Source organism: Octodon degus, unplaced genomic scaffold, assembly GCF_000260255.1.
Source record: "Octodon degus isolate 3935 unplaced genomic scaffold, OctDeg1.0 scaffold00165, whole genome shotgun sequence".
Classification (NCBI taxonomy): Eukaryota; Metazoa; Chordata; class Mammalia; order Rodentia; family Octodontidae; genus Octodon; species Octodon degus.
In genome coordinates this window covers 4,551,686-4,574,329 of record NW_004524741.1, presented here as the reverse complement: position 1 = coordinate 4,574,329, position 22,644 = coordinate 4,551,686, and the positions used below count along the sequence as shown (strand labels likewise).

The 22,644-nt window shown below is 35.0% G+C and overlaps 1 protein-coding gene across 3 annotated transcripts; it reads left to right on the top strand.

The window, feature by feature from the left end:
• The first annotated feature begins 9,137 nt into the window (after positions 1–9,137).
• Positions 9,138–19,817, top strand: Ca1 (carbonic anhydrase 1). Of its 3 annotated transcripts, XM_004643091.2 has the most exons (7): positions 9,138–9,174; positions 9,638–9,829; positions 10,951–11,069; positions 14,178–14,273; positions 15,654–15,716; positions 18,413–18,568; positions 19,675–19,817. In XM_004643091.2, exons 1-7 carry the CDS (start codon positions 9,138–9,140, stop codon positions 19,789–19,791), a joined length of 780 nt encoding a protein of 259 aa, XP_004643148.1. In that variant the 3' UTR covers positions 19,792–19,817. The 3 variants fall into 3 exon arrangements, with proteins under 3 accessions (XP_004643148.1, XP_012372790.1, XP_012372791.1); XM_012517336.2 differs by lacking the exon at positions 9,638–9,829; XM_012517337.2 differs by lacking the exons at positions 9,638–9,829; positions 10,951–11,069 and having other exon boundaries at positions 9,160–9,174.
• The last annotated feature ends 2,827 nt before the right edge of the window (positions 19,818–22,644 follow it).

Sequence of the window (22,644 nt, the reverse complement as noted above, 5' to 3'; positions counted from 1 at the left end):
GAGGCCTTGTATTTGTGATCCTCCTGTGTCTCAAGTAGCTGGTACTACAAAATATAAATGCATACATGCATAAAATTAATTCATCAGTTTTAAAGATAAATATGAAAAGATAATTTCATTTAACCTTTCCAGGTTGGCCATTCATGCAATAGAACAGATTCCTATTAATTTAGAAGTTCACAAACGCATCTTGTCAGAATATGTAGTGTACCTTTCCAAATGGTAACTTCAATAAAGCATGGCAGCCAACTAGATATTTAAAGTTTTCACAAACAAGAAGCTGTGAGTCACTGTGTGTACCTCTATGTGTGTATTAAAATACTTTTATAGAGTTGACTTGATTAATAGAAGACATTTATTAGTAAATTTAAAAATTCCCTCAAATGAAATGTTCCAAAACAAAAAATATAAGATTGAAAATTTTCTTTCTTCATAGTAATAAAAGCCATAAAAGTTATGGAGTTTTAAAATTTCTGTGTCAAAAGTTCAAGTCGTATTTGAAGAGTTAAACTTTGACACTTATAAAGTGGCAAAAAATTTGACGCTTCCAAGGACCAAGGTTCTCACTCTCCTGATGATGACTGGCAGATACAGCTGTTCCTGTCACTCTCCCATGAATAGAACTACAAGGGGAAAGATTCTTTCTCCTTACTCCAACCAAATGCGATCACAAGTTTACCTCCGGCCAACCTCATTCACACGCCCACACATTAGTGTGTCATGCATTCCTGAGATTAGATCAGTGCATTTGATTGGGCACAGTCTCCAGTGAACATTCTGCTCTAAGACTTCATAAAAATAAAATGATTGAATTTTAAAATGATCATTTAATTATTCTCTCATTTATTGAGCACCACTGCTTTTCAGACAAGTTATAATGAAGAGAATACAGTGAAAAGAAATGAGCAATATCCTAAAATCATAAAGGTGTGACTTCAGAGATGATTATAGGTATTAAGCAACTAAGCAAGTTAAATATATGTTTAATATCTCTTATCTACAACACTCAGGATCAGAAGTACCTTGGACTTTAGAGTGTTTCAAATTTTGAAATATTTGCATAAATCTTACCAGTTAAGCATGCCTAATCTGAAATCCAAAATGGTCTGAACTCTTAAATTTTAAAGTAAATTCTCTAAGTTCAAAACACAAAACAATTTCAGGATGCAACAAAATCTGTGAAAGAAAACAGAATGATGTAATAGAGTGCCTAGGAGGAAGAGAACTATGTTGGGTTTGGAGGTCAAGAAAGCTAAGGTGGTGGCATTTCAACCTGTGCAAAGAACTGCATATAGGGCAATTCAAAGAGTACAACAGCAAACATAATGTGTCTAAAATGGGGACAAACTTGGAATAAATGGAGACAGAGACATCTACTAGAAAAAAACAAACTTAGTACCAGGTCTTGTTTTAAGAAACAATACAAGTTAGGAGTAATAGATATAATATCTAAACAACTATCCCGCCATTTAAGTTCACCAAGCAGAATTTCTAGATATTTTAATGTGAAAAAGTCCAGGCTAATGACATCATTTTCTATAGCTTACTTCTCCACACAACATAAGGTCCCACTTGCCACACCAAATAATACCATTTCTGTAAGGACGGGGAATGTAAATACCAATGCAAAATTAGTCAAATACATAGTAGTGAAAAGTGAGACTTGATTTTCACAGTATACATTTCCTCATTTTAAGGGAAGTATGTGTTGAATTTTGGATGTTGAGTTTTTCCCTAAAATCCTTATATTAAAGATTTGATATCCAGGGTGACGTTTTGAGACCATTAGGAGGTGTGGCCTTATGAGAGGTCACTAGGTCTTTGGGGACATGCCCTTGAAGAGACCTGTGTGATCCCACTGGTCTTCTCACCTTCTTTGCTTCCAGGATCATGAGGTGAAAGACCACCTACTCCCATGATGCAATGCCTCATCAGAGGCCAAACAATGGGAACACTCAGTCTTGGCTGAGACATCCAAGAGTTCCATGATTTTTCCAGAGCCAGGAGATAAAACAAGCCTTTTATAAGTTCATTGTCTCCAGTATTTTGTTACAGTAACAAGAAGTTTCCTAATGCACTCAGAACTTTAGCAAAGTAACTTACTTTTATGGACCGGTATGCACTGCAGAATAACTATAGCCTTTTTGGGGACGGGGCCAAACCATAACTAGGCATCACATTCCTAACACTTTTATTCTTTCTCTACTAAAGAATTATTTTCAACTGAAATTTAAATGTGAAACTCATCATAATCGTTTGGCTCCATGCACAGTTGTAGTTTAATTTTGAAACACCAAAATAAGAATCAAAGGATATCTAAGGAACTAGAAGAAAAATTATTAAAATAAGAAACACTAAAAGAGGCTTAATAGCACTTAACATATTAAAACCATTTTTAAAATCCAGTGAAAAAGAAAACTTTGCTCCTTTTTTGAAAACCATGTTCAGCCACTAAAATGTACTTCAGCTAAAGTCACTTAGTGTTAATACAAAGAAATGTACTAACTATTGCCTAAGTTGAAAGCAAGCGTCATAGTCCACCTGATGATGACGGTGCTATGATGGAATGAGAAAAGAGGATGGTGTTCTAGGCTTTGAAGGGAACCAGAAATTGATTCAGATCCTAATTCTGCTCCTTGAATTTTTTAGCTCTTTCCTATATGAAAGCTAACCTGACTCTGGGTCCTGGGTCTGCTCTGAGAACTACATTAGATAATTATTTTTGGAGGACTCAATAGGCAGAAATCACTGAGTGCACAAAAGTAGACTACACTACTATATTCTGGTATTAATGCGCCATGGAATAGTTCTCCCTGATATCAAGAGCTTCTTTTTTTTTTTAACTCATTATGAACTTTATTGAAAATCAATAATAATTATATAGCAAATTAAAAATTGTAGACAAACACTGACATGTGAAAGATACAAGATATAGAGTGAGTTTTAGAAAATACAAGATTTAGAGTGAGTTTTAGAAAAATATTTCTGAAATGAATACATGAGATTAATAATAGATTGCATATTGTAAATAAATTATTTACAAACTTAAATGAATATAACAGTAAAGATTGTCTAAAATAAACACGAAGAAGAAAAAGTTCACAAATAAGTCATATAATAGTTCACTCTGTGCCAAAATCAAGAAACTTATATTCCTATGATTAGAATTCTCAAAGTAGAAGGACATAGGCAATAAATATTTAAAGATTTAAGATTTCTGAATTTAGTTAAAATTACAGCACCACATTTCCAAGAAAAATGAAAATTTTACATAAGAAATATGAATAAAATCATATTGATACACAAAAATGAAATTGTCCAAAACTAATTGTAAAGAAAAAAATCATTAAAGCATATACACCGGGGGAACTACCCACTTGGGCCCCCTTCTGTCCCTCTCTTGGACAGGAGCTTTCTTTCTCTCAATAAATATATTCTGCTCATAAAAAAAGCATATACACAAAAATATTAGCTATGGAAGAACAAAATTAAATAGCACTTCATTCCACATTAAAAAAGAAAAAGAGCAAGTGAATAAGAAATTAGACTTATTTATTCAAAGGACAAAAAGAAAAGATCTGTCCTCATTGAATTTTATACTTAGCAAACATAACTTTTGAAAACTAAAAGTATTTTCCAGTTATATAAAATCAAAATATTCTAATGCCTCCAGATGTAGCATATAGAAAATAATAAAGACCATAATCCAGAAGATAAGAGAAGATGCTGTATGGACCTGGATAAAAAATAAAGAGCATTGTCTTCTAGTTATGCAGGACAACGTAAAATATAATTATATTAGATGAACCTACTTAAAAGGTCATTGAAGATTTCCACAAAACAGTATAAATTGCATGCTAGATTGCATACGTATTTTTTCATGTGTGTGTGTGTATGTGTAAAAGACAAAGAAAAGCTAATAGAAAGTCAATGGAAAATGGAAATACACTTTTTAAAGTTTCTAATACTGGAAGAAAATATCATACCATGTCTTATAAGTAGATTGTAAGTCAAAGAAACAGTATAAATCATAAAACAAAAATTAAAATTAAACAATGTTCAGAAAATTAAATATCAATTCAAAATTAAACTAAGTATTTCAAAATAACATTCAAAAACTAAAATTAAATTGTGAATCCATCTAAGAGGCCAAAATGTAGTATATCATATGTACGAATCTGTGTTCAATTCAGAGTACTCACATAGTTCTTGGTTAGGTTAATATATACAAAAACAGCAACTAAGAAAAAGTTTGCATGATAATGAAGAATTACTAAAAATAAAACATAACAAATACTGGAATGGCAAATATATGATCAGCACTTCTAACAGCTTGGGGATAGGATATTGTACAAAGTTCTAGTATGTGGTAGACATGTGTAATGTTCATGCTGCTTACTGGTGGCCAGGTGTCACTTGTGGGACTGAGCTACTGCTATTTCCTTGATATCCACCCTGTAGACCCACACAGAATCATGATCCATAGTGTGCAGGAGAAGTCCATTTGTAGAGTGTGCTGATGTAAATATATTGCTGTTGTATACAAAAGAATAATTAAAAGATGACTGTTGTATACCTCTTTTTTCCTGTGTTTGTTTGCCTTATTTTGTGGGTTCTTTCCACTCTTATTCATAGAGTTGTGGTCATTTTGATCACTTTCTAGAATACCTTTTAGTAGACTTTGTAGGGTTGGCTTTGTTGTCATGAAATTCTTCAGCTGTTCTTTGTCATGGAAGTATTTCACTTCTTCATTAAATTTGAGAGTTTTGCAGGGTATATCAGTCTGGGTTGGAATTTGTTTTCCTACCAGACTTGAAGTACTTTACCCCATGCTCTATGATTTATGGTTTGTGAAGAGAAATCTGGCATTATTCTGATGGGTTTTCCTTTAAATGTGATCTGCTTCTTTTCTGCAGCAGCTTTTAGTATACTCTTCCTGTGCTGGATTTCTGGGATCTTCATTATTATATGTCTGGGAGTGGTTTTAATAGGATCAATGTTATTTGGAGTTCTATGTGCTTCAGTGATCTGAATGTCAGATTGGTTCCCATTATTTGGGAAATTTTTCTGCTATTACTTCTGTCCATATTCTTTTTATATCATTTATATTGACTCCTTCCTCATTGATGCCTATTAATGTTGTTCATCTTTGCATCGCCTTGCAGATGTTGAATTAGTTTTATCCTGTATCCTAGTTGTATTTAAGAGAACTTTTCTTACCTTCTCACTAGCTGCAATGGTGTCTTCAAAGTCTGAAGGTTCATTTTCACTTTCATTCAAACAGTTTTGCCAGCTTGTGATTGAGGTTTTAATTTCCTGTATATTTCTTTGAAGCTGCTTCATACATTCTATTTGTTTCCTATAGGCTCATTCAAGGATTCCATCATTTTTATATTCTGCTCAATCTTTCTTAATCGAACATTTTCTTTGATTTAATATAGCCACAGTGTTACCATATTATTTCTCACTAAGGTTTTGTTTCCTCTGCTCAATTTTTTAATCAGTATCTTCTTTAGAAGCACTTAGCACTTCTTTTACTATAATCACTTCTTTTTTACTTCAGAAATTATTTCTGATCTGATTTCCTCTATACCTTTCTGCAGTTTTTTTTTTTTTTTACTTCAGGCACTATTATTTCAGAGATTTCAGGTGTGTTCTTTCCAATTTCTTCTATGTTATTGTCTCCTGCATTTGTTCTGGGTGGGCTCAGGGCCTGAGAATGCATTTTGCTTCTTCTCTTTGTCATTTTGTATAGCGCTGTCTTCTGACCTTTGGTGTAGCACTTTGGTGCAGTTATTACCTTAGCACCAGGTCTGGATCTACCAAGTTCAAACTAGTCCAGGTGGGTGTGGCTTGAGTCTGGCTGTTGTTCTCCACTTCTTCCTGCTGCAGCCCTTGGAACTGAACCTACATTGCCACTCTGGCAAGATGTCTGCTCCTGGATCAGCTGGGTGGGTCTTGCCTTTAGTCTCTCTGCAGGGAGTTCTGCCATAGGGTTCCACAATTGGCCTGTCTGATGGAGGAAGTTCCACTCACATGCAGGTTCTGCACCCTGGATGGAGTGAGGATCCAGCCAGCTCTGGGCAGTCCAACACACACCTCAAGGACTTCTTTAGTGATTGTGATATTTCTTAATGTTAAGAAAGTATTCATGGAATTCTTTATTACGTTTGTAAAGATATAACTTTTTCATCAGCATAGTTACTCTAAGTTTCAAATACATATAGATTCATTCAAAATGGTCTTTCAAGAAAAAGAATGCTTCTATGTACATTTATATATTTGATGGAAAAAATAAGCCATCTAGAAGAAAAGCTGTGTAGATGGAATAACTTCCTGATAGAAAGAAGGGTCAGAGATCACAGCCTTGGGAAATTATACTAGGAGGAGTCTATAGGTCAAAGTGAAACAAATACAAAATGTTTAATTTTGGATTTAGCTTAGACATAAAGCCAAGAAAGGCAAAGTCTATTAGCAAAAAAAAATAAAGGTAAATGAGGGAGGTTTAGAGCTTAAATTATAGGTGCTCATTGAGTTTTACATCCTCTCTAATTTTTGCTTGTGAGAGTACTCAGCCACACCCTGAGTGCATAATAAAATAAAGAATCATAGTAGTTCGGGGTTAAAACAATTTTGTACCTATAACTTTACATGAATTACCACCTCATCTGGATGTTAAAACATCCATTTGGTAACTCATCATGTAATCTTGTAATGAAAAGGGGTTGTCTTTGTCCAACTATGATAAAAATAGTTGTACAATTCAAAGTTTAAAGAGCTTGGTCAAAGGATACATGAGTGTACCTAAATAGGAAAATACATCAAGGTGACTATATAACGATCGTTTATTATATTCTCAGAGTATACAGATTGGCTTTGAAGTGCTATTACCACAAAATAACTGGATGAACTAATGTAATTATTAATCAGCTAGATTAAACCATTCCATTATATATTTATATGTATTTCAAACATAATTTTCTATTTAATAAGTATATACAATGTTATTTATTAAATTTAAAAAAATTTAATGTGTTAAAAGTTCCCTTTTAAGTAAGATTTTCCTATACCTAAATCTGTAGAATGGGAACTTTGGCCTCTTCTTCCTCTGTGGCTATTGATGATCCACTGCCCACTCTTCGTAGGAGGCAGGGCACTGTTATTGGCCACAAAGGCCATAAAAGAACAACCCATCAATTGCATGTCAGTTTTGTTAAATACCACTCCTTCCTTTCATATTCTTTCAGGGACTGAAAACAACTTAGGCAATTATAGAGTTTTAAAGCAGATATTTTTGAAACTTATGTTTCTGGATGTATTTCATTTGAGCACCTATGGAGCATTAAAATTAAGACCTAGTGAGAGTCTAATATGTCCTGATCAATTTTCTGTACCTTCTTGAAAAGTCTTGTGGAGTTTCTAAGCACTCAGCAGCTGTGAAGTCTCCTCTTAGTGCAGACCAGAAGCTGCAGTCAAATGAGATGGTGAATATTTAAATTTATCACAGTAAAAACACACTGCCATTATCCTCCTCAAAATACTCCCAACACTTCCAACACACTATTTTTCTTACCACTTTATAAGGAAGCTCTGAAAGACTTCTTTCATGACTACCTTTCTGTGGATTCTTCAACATTCTCAATCAATTCAAAATATTTATTGTAATTTCACATAAAAACATTATATTGTGTCCTTACCCATGCTAAATGAATCTGGCATGGTGCAATTTCTGACTCTTTCCCACGACAAAATGACTATGAAAGGTAAATGTGTTCATTTCATTCAAGACATCATGGCAGCCACAGCAGCACAAGGAAAGAGAACTTTCCAGAAAGTGGCCAAGCGCAATGGAATAAGTGTATTCAACATGAGTATTCTGAGAAGGGTTAATGGAAATATCTCTTCAAAATTAGTTTTTTTCTATGTAAATATTCATTGCATCTTGTGATAACATCTTATAAATTGATATTGACAGACTAAGGGGACAGTAAAAGAATTAGAAAACCTTCAACCTCAGAGCTCACCCAGTGTGGCAAAACAATTTTGTAACTTAAACTTCTCATGACTTACCATCGCATATGAATGTTACAACATTTCTGTGGTGATTCTTCAGGCATAGGGAAGGAGGCAACTGACCTGATGGCTGAATTCTTGGTTTCTTGCTAGTTATAGTGAGATCTCTTGACTATAAAATGATAATTCTTCAGACATCGTGTGTGAAACAGAAACAAAGTAGTAAGTGTTTTGTAAATTGTATAGAGCTATAAATGAGAAGACTTTTAATCTAGTATACTTTTGACATATAAAATATTAGGGCATTTTAAGTTCAATATTGATATTAAATTCAATATTAAGTTCAATATTGATGAATCTTTAAGTTCACTATTGATAAATCCCTGCCCCAACAGGCACTTCCTCTCATTCCCTGGTCAGGGGTTCTCAATATAACGGTCAAGAAACACTGTGGTGTTTTCACGAAGTATACAGTCTATAATGCATAATTTGTTGCTCAGAATAAACCACTGTAGATTTTGATGAATATTACCTATGCAGTTTTTGTTGAAAGAATAATTAATGAACTCACAAACTGCAGAATTTATGTGTCTATGAAATGTACCACTATTAATGCACATTATAAATAGTCATTTTATTATCTAATTATAAATTAATATTATGCTGCTAGTTCAGATCATCTGGTAAATGTGTAAATTTAATCTCTGTAACAAATTAATCTTGCTAGCATTCTTTAATTATGTAGCAAAGACAGAATTGGATTGTAAGTGTACAATGTACTTTTAATTTAAGAAATCCAAAGAATTTCATATGACAATATTCACTCATATCTTCTGCTAACATGAAATGGGATGTTGTTTAATAAAATCTATAATTCTGATATTTTTATAGTATAATAAAACAATTGGAACCCAACTAACTTTTGTAAACATTTTTATAATACCTTTTTTAGACATATATACTTCCTGATATGCAGAGATGATGCAATAGTAACCTGTTAAGGGCAGATACATCTCTATAAAAACCCCAAGCAATAGAGTGGGGAATCTACAGCAGGCACAGTTGCAGTTAGTTACTCCAAGTGTTATTTCTGTTTTCAGAAAAAGAAAACTAAATAGAAGACCATGGCAACTTCACAGTGGGGATATGATGGCCCAAATGGTAAGAGCATTTCTTTTTGTACAGATCAAAAGAGTAGCTGATTGCCTTTCCCAATGCAAGATATGTTAAGTACTTAAAACAATAACACAGCCACAGTTTGATGGTTTGGATTGCCTGGTTTGAATAATTACAATATCCTTGTAAGAAATTTTAGCAGTTGGTCTTTGAGACATAAATGTTTCAAAATCCATTCATAATATATCTTATAAATCTATTGCTAGTGCAATACAGTCTGCTCCTCTGGGCTGTGTATTAGGCTTATATTGCTGGTGTTGGCAGATACACCATTTTGCAGTACAGTGTAGAAAAAAAGATATACTCAAACACAGAATGTCCAATTAACCCAATGTCATTTAAGACAACTGGTTAAATCACAATCCAACAAGCAAACAGGTAGAGTCCTAGAACTTGGAATCAAGCAGTCAATAAAGTTTTGACTATATGTGTTCATTTGTCCTGGTAGGTCCTGCTCAATGGAGCAAGCTGTACCCCATCGCCAATGGAAATAACCAGTCTCCCATTGACATTAAAACCAGTGAGGTCAAACATGACACCTCTCTAAAGCCCATCAGTGTCTCCTACAATCCAGCTGGTGCCAAGGAAATTATCAACGTGGGACATTCTTTCCATGTGACTTTTGAGGACGATAAATCAGGTGAGACCAAAGACAGTTCTGATATTTTTTTTTCCTAAAATCTACTAGGAAAACTGAAACAATGAAGCATAGAGTACACCAACAGCCATCTTGAATACTTTGTGCTGCTATCCAGTGAAATGGTGTGGACTTACGGGAAGTGCACAAATGATAAAGATAGTTTTGGAATCCCTAGCTTCGTCTTTTTAAAGTACCTACACCATTTAATAACACTTCTGGATCTCTTCCTCTATGTTAGGTTCTTTATATTTGCTTCCTTCTCTCTATAAGTAGTCAAAAAGGCCTAGAGAGTAAATCCCTATGAAGACAAAAACTGAAAGGGCAAGTACATTCTAGGTGACATGAAAGTGGTGAGCACAGTTGGAAGGACAGACAGGAGGACGACTGCAATGCTCACACCGCAGAGCCAGGCACGCTGCCTGCTGTGTAGTCAACTTTTCATCCATCATCATTGAATCAGTCATTACATGACAATTTCTGAGGCTAAATTTTAGGTGCATTTGGATCTCAGTCTTCCATTAATGCTAGATTAAATCTAGTGTGCTTACATAAACATGCTTGGACAGACTTCCGGAACAGCAGATCACAAGATGTCAACTTTTTAACACTGACCCTGCCCCACAGGCACTTTCTCTCATTCCCTGGTCAGGGTTTCTCAGTGTAACTGTTAAGAAACATTGTTTTTTTTCCTTAAGTATAGAGTCTGTAATGCGTAATTGTTGCTCAGAATAAACTCCTATAGATTCTGATGGATATTACCTAAGCAGTTTTGTTGAAAGAACAATTAAGGAACATGCAAACTGCAGAATTTCAAAGAAAGTCCTCTAATCCTATAATTCACTCACTTTGCAATATGCCTTCTTGGCAGTGGAAACAGGTACTACTGTGGCTCAGGTGCTGGGAATTGTATATGTTTTATGCATGGTCTTATCAGTGTTACAGTCAGGGCTGAATCATACAGAAGAGTGCCATCATTGTGGATATAGGGGACAAAAGCAAGATAAAACACTTAGCTCTGCTGCTGGTTTTCCTTTGAAATCAACATAATTTAGAGTTGGTTTGTGCAAAGAGAAGCAGGAATTTATGATCTTCAGTCTAACAGTAGTTCCCTTTTGTTCCAGTGCTGAAAGGTGGCCCTCTTTCTGACAGCTATCAGCTCGTGCAGTTCCATTTTCACTGGGGCAGTACAGATGAATATGGGTCTGAGCACCTGGTGGATGGAGACAAGTACGCTGCAGAGGTAACATAATTTAGTAACTAGAAGATAATCGCCCTGACAGTGCCCTCAAAGCAGTTCTATTGTTATGGAAACCACTATCATAAGGACTCCAAAAAAACCATTATTCCAGTTTTCGTAAGGAACTCCCAAACTCCACTAAAATCAAACACAGACATGCCATGCTTGGCAATAGCAGGACATTTGTCATGTAGAAAGAAACTGAACTTGGATGTGAACTCTGGAATCCAAAATTTACTTTTTTCTTAAAAATATATCAAAAAATTTTTACCTTGATATGCTGCTGGCTTCTAAGGGACACCACTGCTCTCTTTTAAAGTTCTGACTCTAAAATGCAGATGCTACCATTCCAGTTTTACTTACATTTCAAATTTGGGCACACCAAATCATTCCAGAAGTATGATCAGAGCCAGGAATACTTCAGTAAGACCCTGCAAAGGGCTCAACTATAATGACAGCCGTGATCGCAGGGAGGTGGTGCACATAGATCAGAGTTTGAAGTTCCCTGGCTGCAACCCACCACTCTACTCCTTCTTGACCACCCCTGTCATGAAAGTTTGTGATCTGTATCAAGATATATTCTGTATATCTGAAAAAAAAATGCATGTGCATCAAACTCAATGGAAGATTGAGAAGAAATTTTACTCTTTATACATATGACTACATAGTGCATGTTTGCCCACATAAGCGGGCTGGCTTTTTAATATTATATGTGTAAAATGAATTTTATAATATATAGTTTCAAAAATTGCTGTTTTTTCTACCAATTTATAATGACCATTTTTTTAAAATCAAAAGGCTTAATTCCATCTTTTCTGATGTTTGTATGGGATTTCAAATAAATGAGAATTTATTTAATCAGTTTCTATTGATAGATAATTATAAGGTCACTAAGCACCTGCTTAGGTAAGTGCAGGAACCAGGGTTCAATCCTGGGCACCACGTGCCATACTGGCCCCACATCCAGGGCACTGAGCTGGCTTCAGAGACCTGGCATGGTGGCACATGCCTGCAATCCCAGCATTGGGAAGGCTGAAAACAGAAAGATCACCACAAGCCTGAGCTGCCTAGTGAAACCCCGTACCAAATACATTTTTTAAAAAAGTTTATAAAATATGTGCATTTTTTATTCTGATAGATGATTTGGGAATTGTATGTGAATATAACGTGGTTTATATTGTAAATTTTAAATAATATCTTTCAACACTGCAGAAATATATTAAATGTTATTCCCCAATTCTTTCATAACAAAATTGAAGGTAAATAGAGTAAAATTAAATGTGCTATGAGCCTACGTTAGTATCACATTTTTGAAAGGATACTTGGTAGTAGCAAAGGAAACTGAAACCAGTTATTCTTTCAACTAAATTGAGAAAAAATCAAAATAATCTGGGCTAGTATAGAGACACTTGCACACAAAGTTCAGCATGTTGTAGTTTAGTAACCCTATATGCAGCACATACCTTGTGACAGGTTGAGAGGCAGTGCAGCGGTTACGAATGCAGGCTCCTCTTCCCACTTTCAAGATTTAATCAAACGCCTGCCACTTTCTGGCCTTGTAAGTTTGAGCAAAATCATTCTTTGTCCTAATCTTCTCATCAGTAGAACCAAGACAACATGACTATCTACCTCACACAACTACTGATAAAATGGAATGTGCGCTCATAAGGCACACCTAGACCTATTCTTTTCACATTGTAAATACTTGATTACATTTCTATAGTTAGCACACAGGCAAGCCCTTCTCAAGCAAGACAGTGTATGCATAAAAGATTGTAACTAAATATAGTGGCAAGTGGCAATAAGACCATTCATAAAGCACCATGGTGATATGGATGTAGGAATAATCAATTAAGAGTAAGGACAGATATGAGACTGCTATGCACAGAGGATGTTACAGTGAGTGATATTTCTACTGCAAGTGATCTCTTGAAATGGTTTTCTAATCTTTATTTTTTTTTCGTTCAGCAAATATTTCCTGAGAACTTACAATAAGCTAGATACTGTTTATAGGAAAATTTGCTTTTAGAACTTGAGTTTGATAAGTAAAAGAAAACTTTAAAAGTAAGGAAGCAAAGAAGAAGGAAAGATGGAAGAAAGGAAGGAAGGAGGAAATGAAAAAGGCAGAGAAAGGAAAGGGAAGCAAAAGTGAGGGATGGAAGTAAAAAGAAAATTGGAGGGCTGGGGATATAGCTCAGCAGCATGGCACCTGCCTGCCAGCCAAGCATGATGCTCTGAGTTTGATTCTTGCTACCAAAAGAAAAAATCAGATAAGGGATAACGAAAGACTTGATTTTATTTATGGTGGTCATTTTATAATGGGAGATCAAATAAAGAATCTTTGAAGAATAGTACTTGAGTTAAACCTAATTACAGACAAAGGTCTTCTATTCAAAGATTATGGAGAAGGAAATTCCAGAGACAATCGGTACTTAATGCAAACACTGAACATTCTGAACAAGTGAGATCTAATTTGAGATGCAGTTGCTGAAAGTAAGAAACTGATGACAAGTATGGAATTACTTTTTGGTTGAGCAATTAAATGTATAATGTTATCTTCTCCTGAAAAAATAAAATGAAACAGATTTAGAGGTACAAATCAGCTGTTCTATTTTGGCCGCATTAAGTTTGAGGTATCCATATGGAGCATCAAAAGAAAATCAAAAAGATACACAGACATCCTTGGATATGCAAGTCTAGAGTTTCACAGACCATTCAGGCTACAGGTTTTGGTTTGAGAGATGCCTGAGAAGGGCACTGAAACGCCTCAGGCTCCCAAGAAGTCCAAGAGCTCCTTCCTGTAAAGGAATGATTTACCTCAAGAGGCAGAAAATCATTTCAGCTTTTGTCCTAAATGTAATCACTCAGAGTTCCTGCTATTTTAATACCAAAAGAGATATTTTTAAAGGAATAATATTAAATAATTCATGACACTGTAGGAAAAGAAATTTTACTCATTGGTGTTAACAGTGTGGTCTGTTTACACTACTCAGCATACAGATCCCCCGTTTTAAGAGTGGAACGTAGACATTGTCATACATTAACAAATTGCTGTTACTTATCTTTTATTCCTATCCTCACATAAATGACAAACTATATTATTGTTTTTAGCTCCACATAGTTCACTGGAACTCGGCAAAGTATTCCAGTGTGGCTGATGCCATCTCAAAGCCTGATGGGATAGCAATTATTGGTGTTTTGATGAAGGTGAGTTACAGATCCTGATGGAGAACAGCTAATGTGACTGCTTAGCAACCTGACCTCACAAGAACATAATGTAAGGCAAAAGACATTTGAAGTTTTCTCTTTGGAAAGTTCCCATCCTACTTAAGGTCCCCATCCTTTTTTTATGCCTAAAGAAAACTTTTCTTCACTCTTTGTTGCCTTGTGCCTATGCTTTTCTGTCTTGACAAAACAATTGTTCAAGTAGGGGTGGAAGGAAAATTGTCACAGGAAAAAAGGAGCTTCTACTTTCCAATTTTTCCAAATTCCCTTTTCTCTAAATTTCTCACTTCAGACTCAGGAGTTTAAGAATTTAATATTTCATCAGGAAAGAAAAATTAAGAGATCTTTCCCATAAAGTTTAATTGATTTTTTAAATGATAGTTGATGCTTAAATCCTCTACCAAAGAATCCTTGAAAAGTTATCTAAGAAAACAATTATTAAAATAAGTATGATTGCATGTGCAAACATTGTATTATTTCCTTAGTGTGAGAACCTGAAAGAGAAAATGGAACCTAAAGGTACAATAGATACTGGGAAAAGGGAATGCATTTATTCAAAAGGAAAGAGTTCCTGAGCTGAGAAGGACAGGAGAGAGGGGGTGGGGGAAACAGATTTATCTACATATGTAAGCAGGATGGTTTAGACAACTGTACTGTGCATTTCTGCTGACCTATGGAAAGGAGCAGATAATAATTTGTTTTCGTCTCCTTTTTTCACTTGCTTGCACTTTTTCTCCTCTTACTTTATTATACATTTATCTTTTTTTCTTCTTCAATTTTACATGCATATGTCTGGTAATATGAGTAGCTGGTTGGAAGACAACATGATGTATTACAACAAATACTGAAACTCGTATTATTTTCTTAAGTGAAATTCTGTATTACTTGTAATTTTTTTCTGCTTTAATTCTAATTTGTACTCTCTTTAAAACATAAAAATAAAAATGAATGGATGAAATAAATTGAGTATGATTGAGCAGTTAAATCACTTTTGGGATTACAGTGATCACCTAGCTCTTATTGAGCACTCAGATATGACAAATATGCTAAGTATAAGTAATAGAAAAGACTAAAATGAAGTGTTTTGGCTTTTATATTATAATTTCACTCAATTTATACATTTTTTATTTATCTTTGAACATCTTGTCTATAATTAAATTCCAGTCAAGCATTTTATTTGTTACTTTACCCATGGTTAACCATATAAACAATGAAGATATAAGGGTCTACAAAAACACACACCTAAAATCCTGTGTCCCAGAGTAGTACCTCACCTATTTTCAGTTACTGTTGTTAATTTTTAAAACCTAAGATCTAGCCCTGTACAAGTATGTGTTTAACAGTACTTTTTTTAATCTCCAGGTTGGTCAGGCCAACTCAAAGCTGCAGAAAGTACTCGATGCCATAAGTGAAGTTAAAACTAAGGTAAATGAACTAAACAAGGTAGTTTAATTCTAAGAGCAATAATCCACAACAGTATGAAAATCACTCAATCAGATGCTTCAAGTGGGGTGCACTCAGACTGGTTGTAAAACTCACCAACCTGAAAAATCAATGTAGTATACAGACACTGCCTATTTCTGAGAAACTCTCAGATTCAGGAATTTGTTTTGCTTTCATTTTTGTATGAGTTTGCAAGTACAAAAGGAGGTTATTTAGTCATTAAACCTTGTTTGAAAACTGCATCCAACTGAAGTGTGAGCATACCAACAGAACACTTCCCTTAAGTTTAATGAAATTTAATACCAAAATCAGGTAAGAACACCACAAAAGGAAAATTGTAGATCATTGTCTCTTATGAATATAGCTAAAGGAAATTTTAAGATTAATTATAGTAAATCAATTTCATTAGTGTATGGCAATGTTTCTAAACTTGTAGAGCTAGGTCCATAAATAGGAGGAGAATCAGTAATAGAATATCCAATGTAATTCATTACATTTAACATAATATAATTCATGAAACAACACAGAAGAAAAACCATATCATTTAAGTGATTGTTAAATGGTTACACTGTTAAAAGATTATAAAGCACTTGAGAAAATCCAATACTCATTCTTGAAGGTAAAATAAAATGAAAGAAATGAAAACTTCTATTTATTAAAAGGTGCTACCTAGAAACTTGAATTAAGCATGAAAAACTTTATAGTAAAACAACTGCAACAATCCTATTTCATTCAAAAACTGTGACCACCACAATTAAATGTTGCAATTGAAGTTCTAAGAAATGCAATAAAGTGAAGAAATAATAGAGGTGCATCTTAGGATAAATACTGGAGAACCTAAGAGGAAAATTCTGGTTCAAATAATATAATAACTTACATCTACCTGGAAAAATCAAAAGAATTATATAAAAAGCATAAGTGCATATAAGATTTCTATACAATAGATGGTTCATTTTCTACAGCAATAATAACCAATCAGAAATCATGGGAAAATATGACTAAAACTCAAACAGTGAGCATGTCAAGAAATATCTTTTCACCAGAACAGAATCTAGCATAATTCCTAAGGAAACAAAATTTTTTATTAGATATAGATATTAAATAGCTTTCATGAATACAGATTATAAAAAAGAATTTTTAACCTTTGCTTATTTTCCACCAAATGAAGAAAGGAAGACTGCTTAGCCAAAATTTGCCTTATCTGTTCTTTGTGTTGGCTGGATCCACAAACACACCAATTATGAATAAGATATAGTAGAAAGGTCAAACCCTTAGCTAAGATCTCTAAATAGCATAAGTTTTTGAGATCTTATTTTCTCTTCCATTACATATTGATATAAGTATTTTATGCCATGAAATGATGACATAAGCACACATGTATACTTCTATTTTCTTTTAATTTAAACATTTCTTTATTTTTAATAAAATGATGGCTTTGATACTGTATCATCACAATGACCATGTTTAAGTCCAGAGATGTTATGTCCATGAGGGAGTCATTCAGTAAGACAAATCTCACAGTTAAACTTTAACTCATGCTTAGATTTTTCTATAAAAGTCTTTCAATGAGCATGCATAATTACTTTATCATAGGTCATAAAATTAAGTTCACTTGTATCTTCAGGCAGTTTGAAATCACCTTTTCACTTCAACAATGACAGATACATTTCTCAATTTTTTTTTACCATTACCCTCATTAAAACTGTGAAAATAGACCAGGGAGATGACTCAGTGGAATAAGCACTTCCCTGGCAAGCATAAGGCCTGAGTTCAATCCCTGGTTCCACCAAAAAAAAAAAAAAAAAAAAAAACTGTAAAAATGTCTGTACATGACAAAGTTTTTAATTGATGGGTGTCAATATCATCCATTAAATTAAAGTTTGGGGGAAACTATGTTTTCCTTCATACTTCTGTTCCATTATAATTAGTTATTTTAACTTTTTTGTGGATAGATTTATTTTTTTATTTTTTTATTTTATTTTCAAGAGTAAAAGCAAATACAAATAGCAGAAACAAAAACAAAACAGAGTAACATGCAACAATACATATGTTACAGATCTTCAAAACAAGAATTAACAGTGGTTATTATATTATTTGTTTTTATCCTCAAATCTGTTGCTCAAATTAACAGATGAAGTCTATAGATCAGTGGATACAACTACAGGCTATACTCATGAGTCAAATAAATCAGACCCACATTTGTAAATATCATAGTGTCTCCCTAGTATAAGAACCTGAAAGAATAAATAAAATCTGAAAGGCAGAAGACATATAGTAAAACAGAAAGAAATTAAACATGAGGAATAAACAATGAAGATGAAGGAAAGGAAAAAAGATAGGAAAAATCATGCAAGTATATATACAGATGCCTAAGATGATTGTGCTCATAATTTCCATCAGTTTTTGAAAATAGCAGTTAATAATTAGATTTTTTACTTTGACTAACTCCGTATGTTGATATCTATGACCTGAGGAACTACATCAAGGACAGCAATGTGTAATACAAGAGCCATGGTTGAATGCCTCTCATCTTGTTCTTCTAAATGTGTACCGTTTCTAATGTCTTAGCAATTATTATCATATTCTCTTTAAAATATTTTTTTAAAAAGACAAGAAAAAGTTGAGGTTTATTGAAAGCAAGTGTTGATTTTTAATTATTTATACTTCTATTTTCTCAGGACAAAAAAGCCCCATTCAAAAACTTTGACCCCTCCACTCTTCTTCCCTCGTCCCTGGATTACTATACCTATTTTGGCTCTCTGACTCATCCTCCTCTCCATGAAAGCGTAACCTGGATCATCTGTAAAGAGATCATCAGCATCAGCAAAGAACAGGTACAGGGGCGAAGGAGGGAGATGTGGGGCGCAACACAGGGTCATCACCTCCACTGACAGAGTCAGTAGGGAATATCATTATCTCAGTCAGGCTTTTGAGAAACTTTTTTCCCTTCCAACTATAAAAGGCTCTTTCCTGGCATAAATCTATTGAGGCATGCCCCAAAGAGTGTAATATAATACTGTTCATTTAATTTTTATGCAAAAAATAATAGCAGGGAACCAGGCATGGTGACACGTATGTGTAATTCCTGCATTCTGGTAGACAGGAGAATGGCAAGTTCCAGCCCAGCCTTGATGAGACTATATCTCAAAATTAAAAATTAGAGGGTGGCTGGTGATGTAGCTCAGTTGAAGACCCTGGGTTTAATCAGTATTGCTAAAGAAAAAGAAGGGGGGAAAAAAAGCAAAAGAATAGAAGGAAGGAAAACAAGTAAGACAAGGGAAAAAAAAGCATGAGATTCTTAACTCCCACTTGTCCTTAATAAGGAAGAATCTAACCTTGTTAACTGTCTCAGGAATTTCAGAAACAAAGGGAGAATTGTCCCTGATAGATTCACAAGACTTTAAGGAAAAGGAGCTCTCAACTGGCATACCTTATAACTGGGTGCTTTTTTTCAAATGTAAATGTTTAAATATACATCAAAATATCAGATTAATTATTCTTTATAGTGAAAACTTAATTATCATTGATCAAACTACTATTTCTGTTAGGCATCTTGCATGTGTTTTGTGAGCCAATTCTCGTAACGAACATTCAGGGCAAACTCTGAGGCCCTTGGGTAAGTGACATTGAGCATACATTGTGTATTAGCACATTTAATCTTCACAACGCAATGAAGTAAAAAGTGAGGCACAAATCTTGTCATTACTTACCCAAAGTACCCACACTGCAAAGTGATAAAAATGGTTTTTTAGACCAGTTAATCATCAATAACTTAAGCACAATCCTTAACTCAAAGGAATGTGATGGTTCCTTCCTGTTGGTGAAGCTAATGCAATCTTCCACTCAGTTTTCTAAATATCCGTGCATCGATTATACTGGAACTCCAATGTTTTCTGGGACTTTAACAGTTTTTAATTCTTTAAATATTGCATCCTTCCAGCTGGCACAGTTCCGCAGCCTTCTCTCAAGTGCCGAAGGTGAGAAAGCTGTCCCCGTACTGCACAACAACCGACCACCACAGCCTCTGAAGGGCCGAGTGGTGAAGGCCTCATTCTGATGGGGCCAAGAAGGGGCTCATCCCAAGAGCCCAGCCATGCTTCACACAGCACAGATAGAAAACCACGCTTAAGAATCAAGCTTATTTCTCTACAAGCAAGATAGCGAACCTCCGCACTTAGACTGGAGAGTTAGAAAAATAACAAGTTTAGTTCTCAGTGCATGACTCTAATAAATCTGTAAGCTTGCAAATACTGATCTATAAGTATAAATTTACAATAGTTTAAACTTTACTTTGTGGAATTTTTCATAATCATAGCTAAGTGATTTCTACCTTTTCTTTTAGCTAATTCAATAAAATAATTTCCTCTACTGCTTGTTGTCTATTCTGTATTTAGGGGATGTTTTATTTTTGTCTTTTCAAGAACCCAACTTTACTGGTACATTTTAGGTATGTATTATGTCCATATTCATCACAGATAATTTGTAACTGTATATTCTGTATTCGATAAACACCATTACATTCTGGTCCATTTACACTTTTAAAAATTAAATACCTTACTTAAAGGAGTATTTTGCCTCAAGAGCAACTTGAGCTGAACTAATAAGAAAGTCATTTGTGGGGCCAGGGAGATGGCTTGACGGAATAAGTGCTTCCCTGGCAAGCTCAAGGGCCTGAGTTCCATCCCTGGTTCTACCAAAAAAGAAAAAAGAAAGAAAGAAAGTCATTTGCTTACTTCTAAAAATAGATATATAATATCATGTGGCATCTGAGCTTAGTGCTGCTATGCTGCTCCCGCATTGCTACTATTTTGTTCTCCGTAAGAAGGATGCCTCTTCTAGTGGAAGATGCCTCCAAATATTGCTTCCATTTTTTCTTCTCACATTTTCAAGACCAATGTTGTTCTACCTTTTTTTTTTCTGTATTTTTAGGGAAGGGTCTACAGGGGTTCAGGGTCTTACTACTAGATTGGACTCATAGTAATCCGCCTGTTTACCGCCTCCCAAGCCCTGGGATTACAGGCATGCACCACTACACCCAGTCTCAAGCACCATCTCATCGTGCCCCAGGGGCAGGACCGGCATGGCAGGCCAGGGGATCAAACCCCTTGTCCCTGCATCTGATTGCAGGTGCTTTAATCCACTGAGCTATTTGGCTGGCCCTGTTCTACCACTGTTATGACTAATTAGTTTGCATGCATCTGCTACTTAAATTTGAAAGAAAATACCTAAGGGAATGATGCATTAAAAGTACTGAAGGATCATGTGGCATAAAATCACAGAGAAACATCATTCAATCTCTTATGCATTAATCTGAAACCAATTATCCCTGAAGCCATACCTACACTCAGAGCTTTGCAATCCTGTGTCTCATAGTAAGTCTTGTGATTTACTTTAGTTCTCTTATCTTAAAAAGCATATTAGAGACCAAAGCTCATTCCAATGTTTTCTGGCTTATCTACTGTCACAGAATCAGGCAAAACCTCCAAATAAGTGTCACCAAAATTAGAAGACAGACCAGGCACATTCTTCTTTGTGTTGAGGGAGCTCTTCCATGGAAGTACTATTTATTTTTTATATAACAACCATCCTCCTAGTTCACACAAATCTATTGGCATTCAAGTCTAAAGTTATCGAAGGTTATCCTGACAGTCAAAGAAATAGAGACTTCAGGTTAATTTGAGAAACACATCTACAAAAGATGCTCAATACCTACAAAATACTTGAAATTGTTTTCTGAATGTAAGAGCAGATTAGAAATAAATTTCATGGGAAGGACTTTTTTAAATACCCTGATAATTCGCATATATTTTAAGAAGGTTGAAATGGATTCTGGGATTGATAGGTAAGTCTGTTAGTCCCTGTATAAAAAGGATAAACATGTGACAGGAGACATATGATGGTCATCAAACTTCACCCCTAAGCCAAATGCCAGGTGGGGAGCATGTTTCTCCTTCCTGCTTCGGCCAGAATTTCATCCATTTGGCACAGCCTCCAGGTGCATTATAGGGGCTTTCTATCTTCTCTGAAGAAGCCGATAAAAGCAGCTGTCGGGAGAAGATATGTGTATAAGCACCAGGTCATCTGAGACTTCAACTCATATGTTTCAATGACTCATCCTTCGTGTGTACCCTCCTCTTCTGTTGATTTAAGTATGTAGAGGATTTGGACAACGTGCAAGGACCCTGCATTTTCCATGACGTTTGACAATCGACCTTCCTTATGTCAGACCTGCTGGGTATCTCAGCATCCAGAGTGACAGTGCCAGCTGATGAGGCCCAGCCTAGGCACTAGAGTGCAAGGGTACACCTCGCTGGCCTCTGCATTCTTCTCAGAAAGACCACACAGAATACTTATGGCAGGGTTCTGCTGATTTGCAAGTCCCAGAAGCTCAAAATCTATCCTAAATTGCTCATGTTTGGAAGTTTAAGCAAAAACCCTAAAAGCATTAAATTTACAAAAAGGAGAATTATGCCAAAGAAGCAAAAGAAGCACTTTATTCCTTACAGTATACGAAAGACCATCCATCTATGTCTTATGACTCTAGTTACTCCATATTTGTGGTTCTTTACTGTTTTGTAAAGCTATGAAACTTCTCTTTCCCTCTCCCCTCCAAAATTACCTAATTAGATCTAACCACATTTGTATTGAATTTTAGAATATATAAAAATAAACCCTGTTTATTTCTTCTTTAGTCACAAGTCATTCTAGACCTCAAAACAAAATTCTTGCTCTAAGTATAAGCTATTTAACAATGGACTGTCAGAGGGCTGGCCAAATAGTTCAGCAGATTAAAGCACCTGTAAGCAAGCTCAGGGGTGAAGGGTTTGATCCCCCGCCTGCTGCGCCGGCCCTGTCCCTGGTGCACACTGAGATGGTAATTGAGACTGGGCCTGGTGGTGTGTGCCTGTAA

Bases quoted from the DNA above. Each gene is read 5' to 3' on its own strand.
- Ca1 (XM_004643091.2), top strand. From the start codon at position 9,138: ATGGCAACTTCACAGTGGGGATATGATGGCCCAAATG. The intron at 9,830-10,950 runs GTGAGACCAAAG...CTTTTGTTCCAG, and splicing joins TTTTGAGGACGATAAATCAG to TGCTGAAAGGTGGCCCTCTT. The intron at 11,070-14,177 runs GTAACATAATTT...TATTGTTTTTAG, and splicing joins GAGACAAGTACGCTGCAGAG to CTCCACATAGTTCACTGGAA.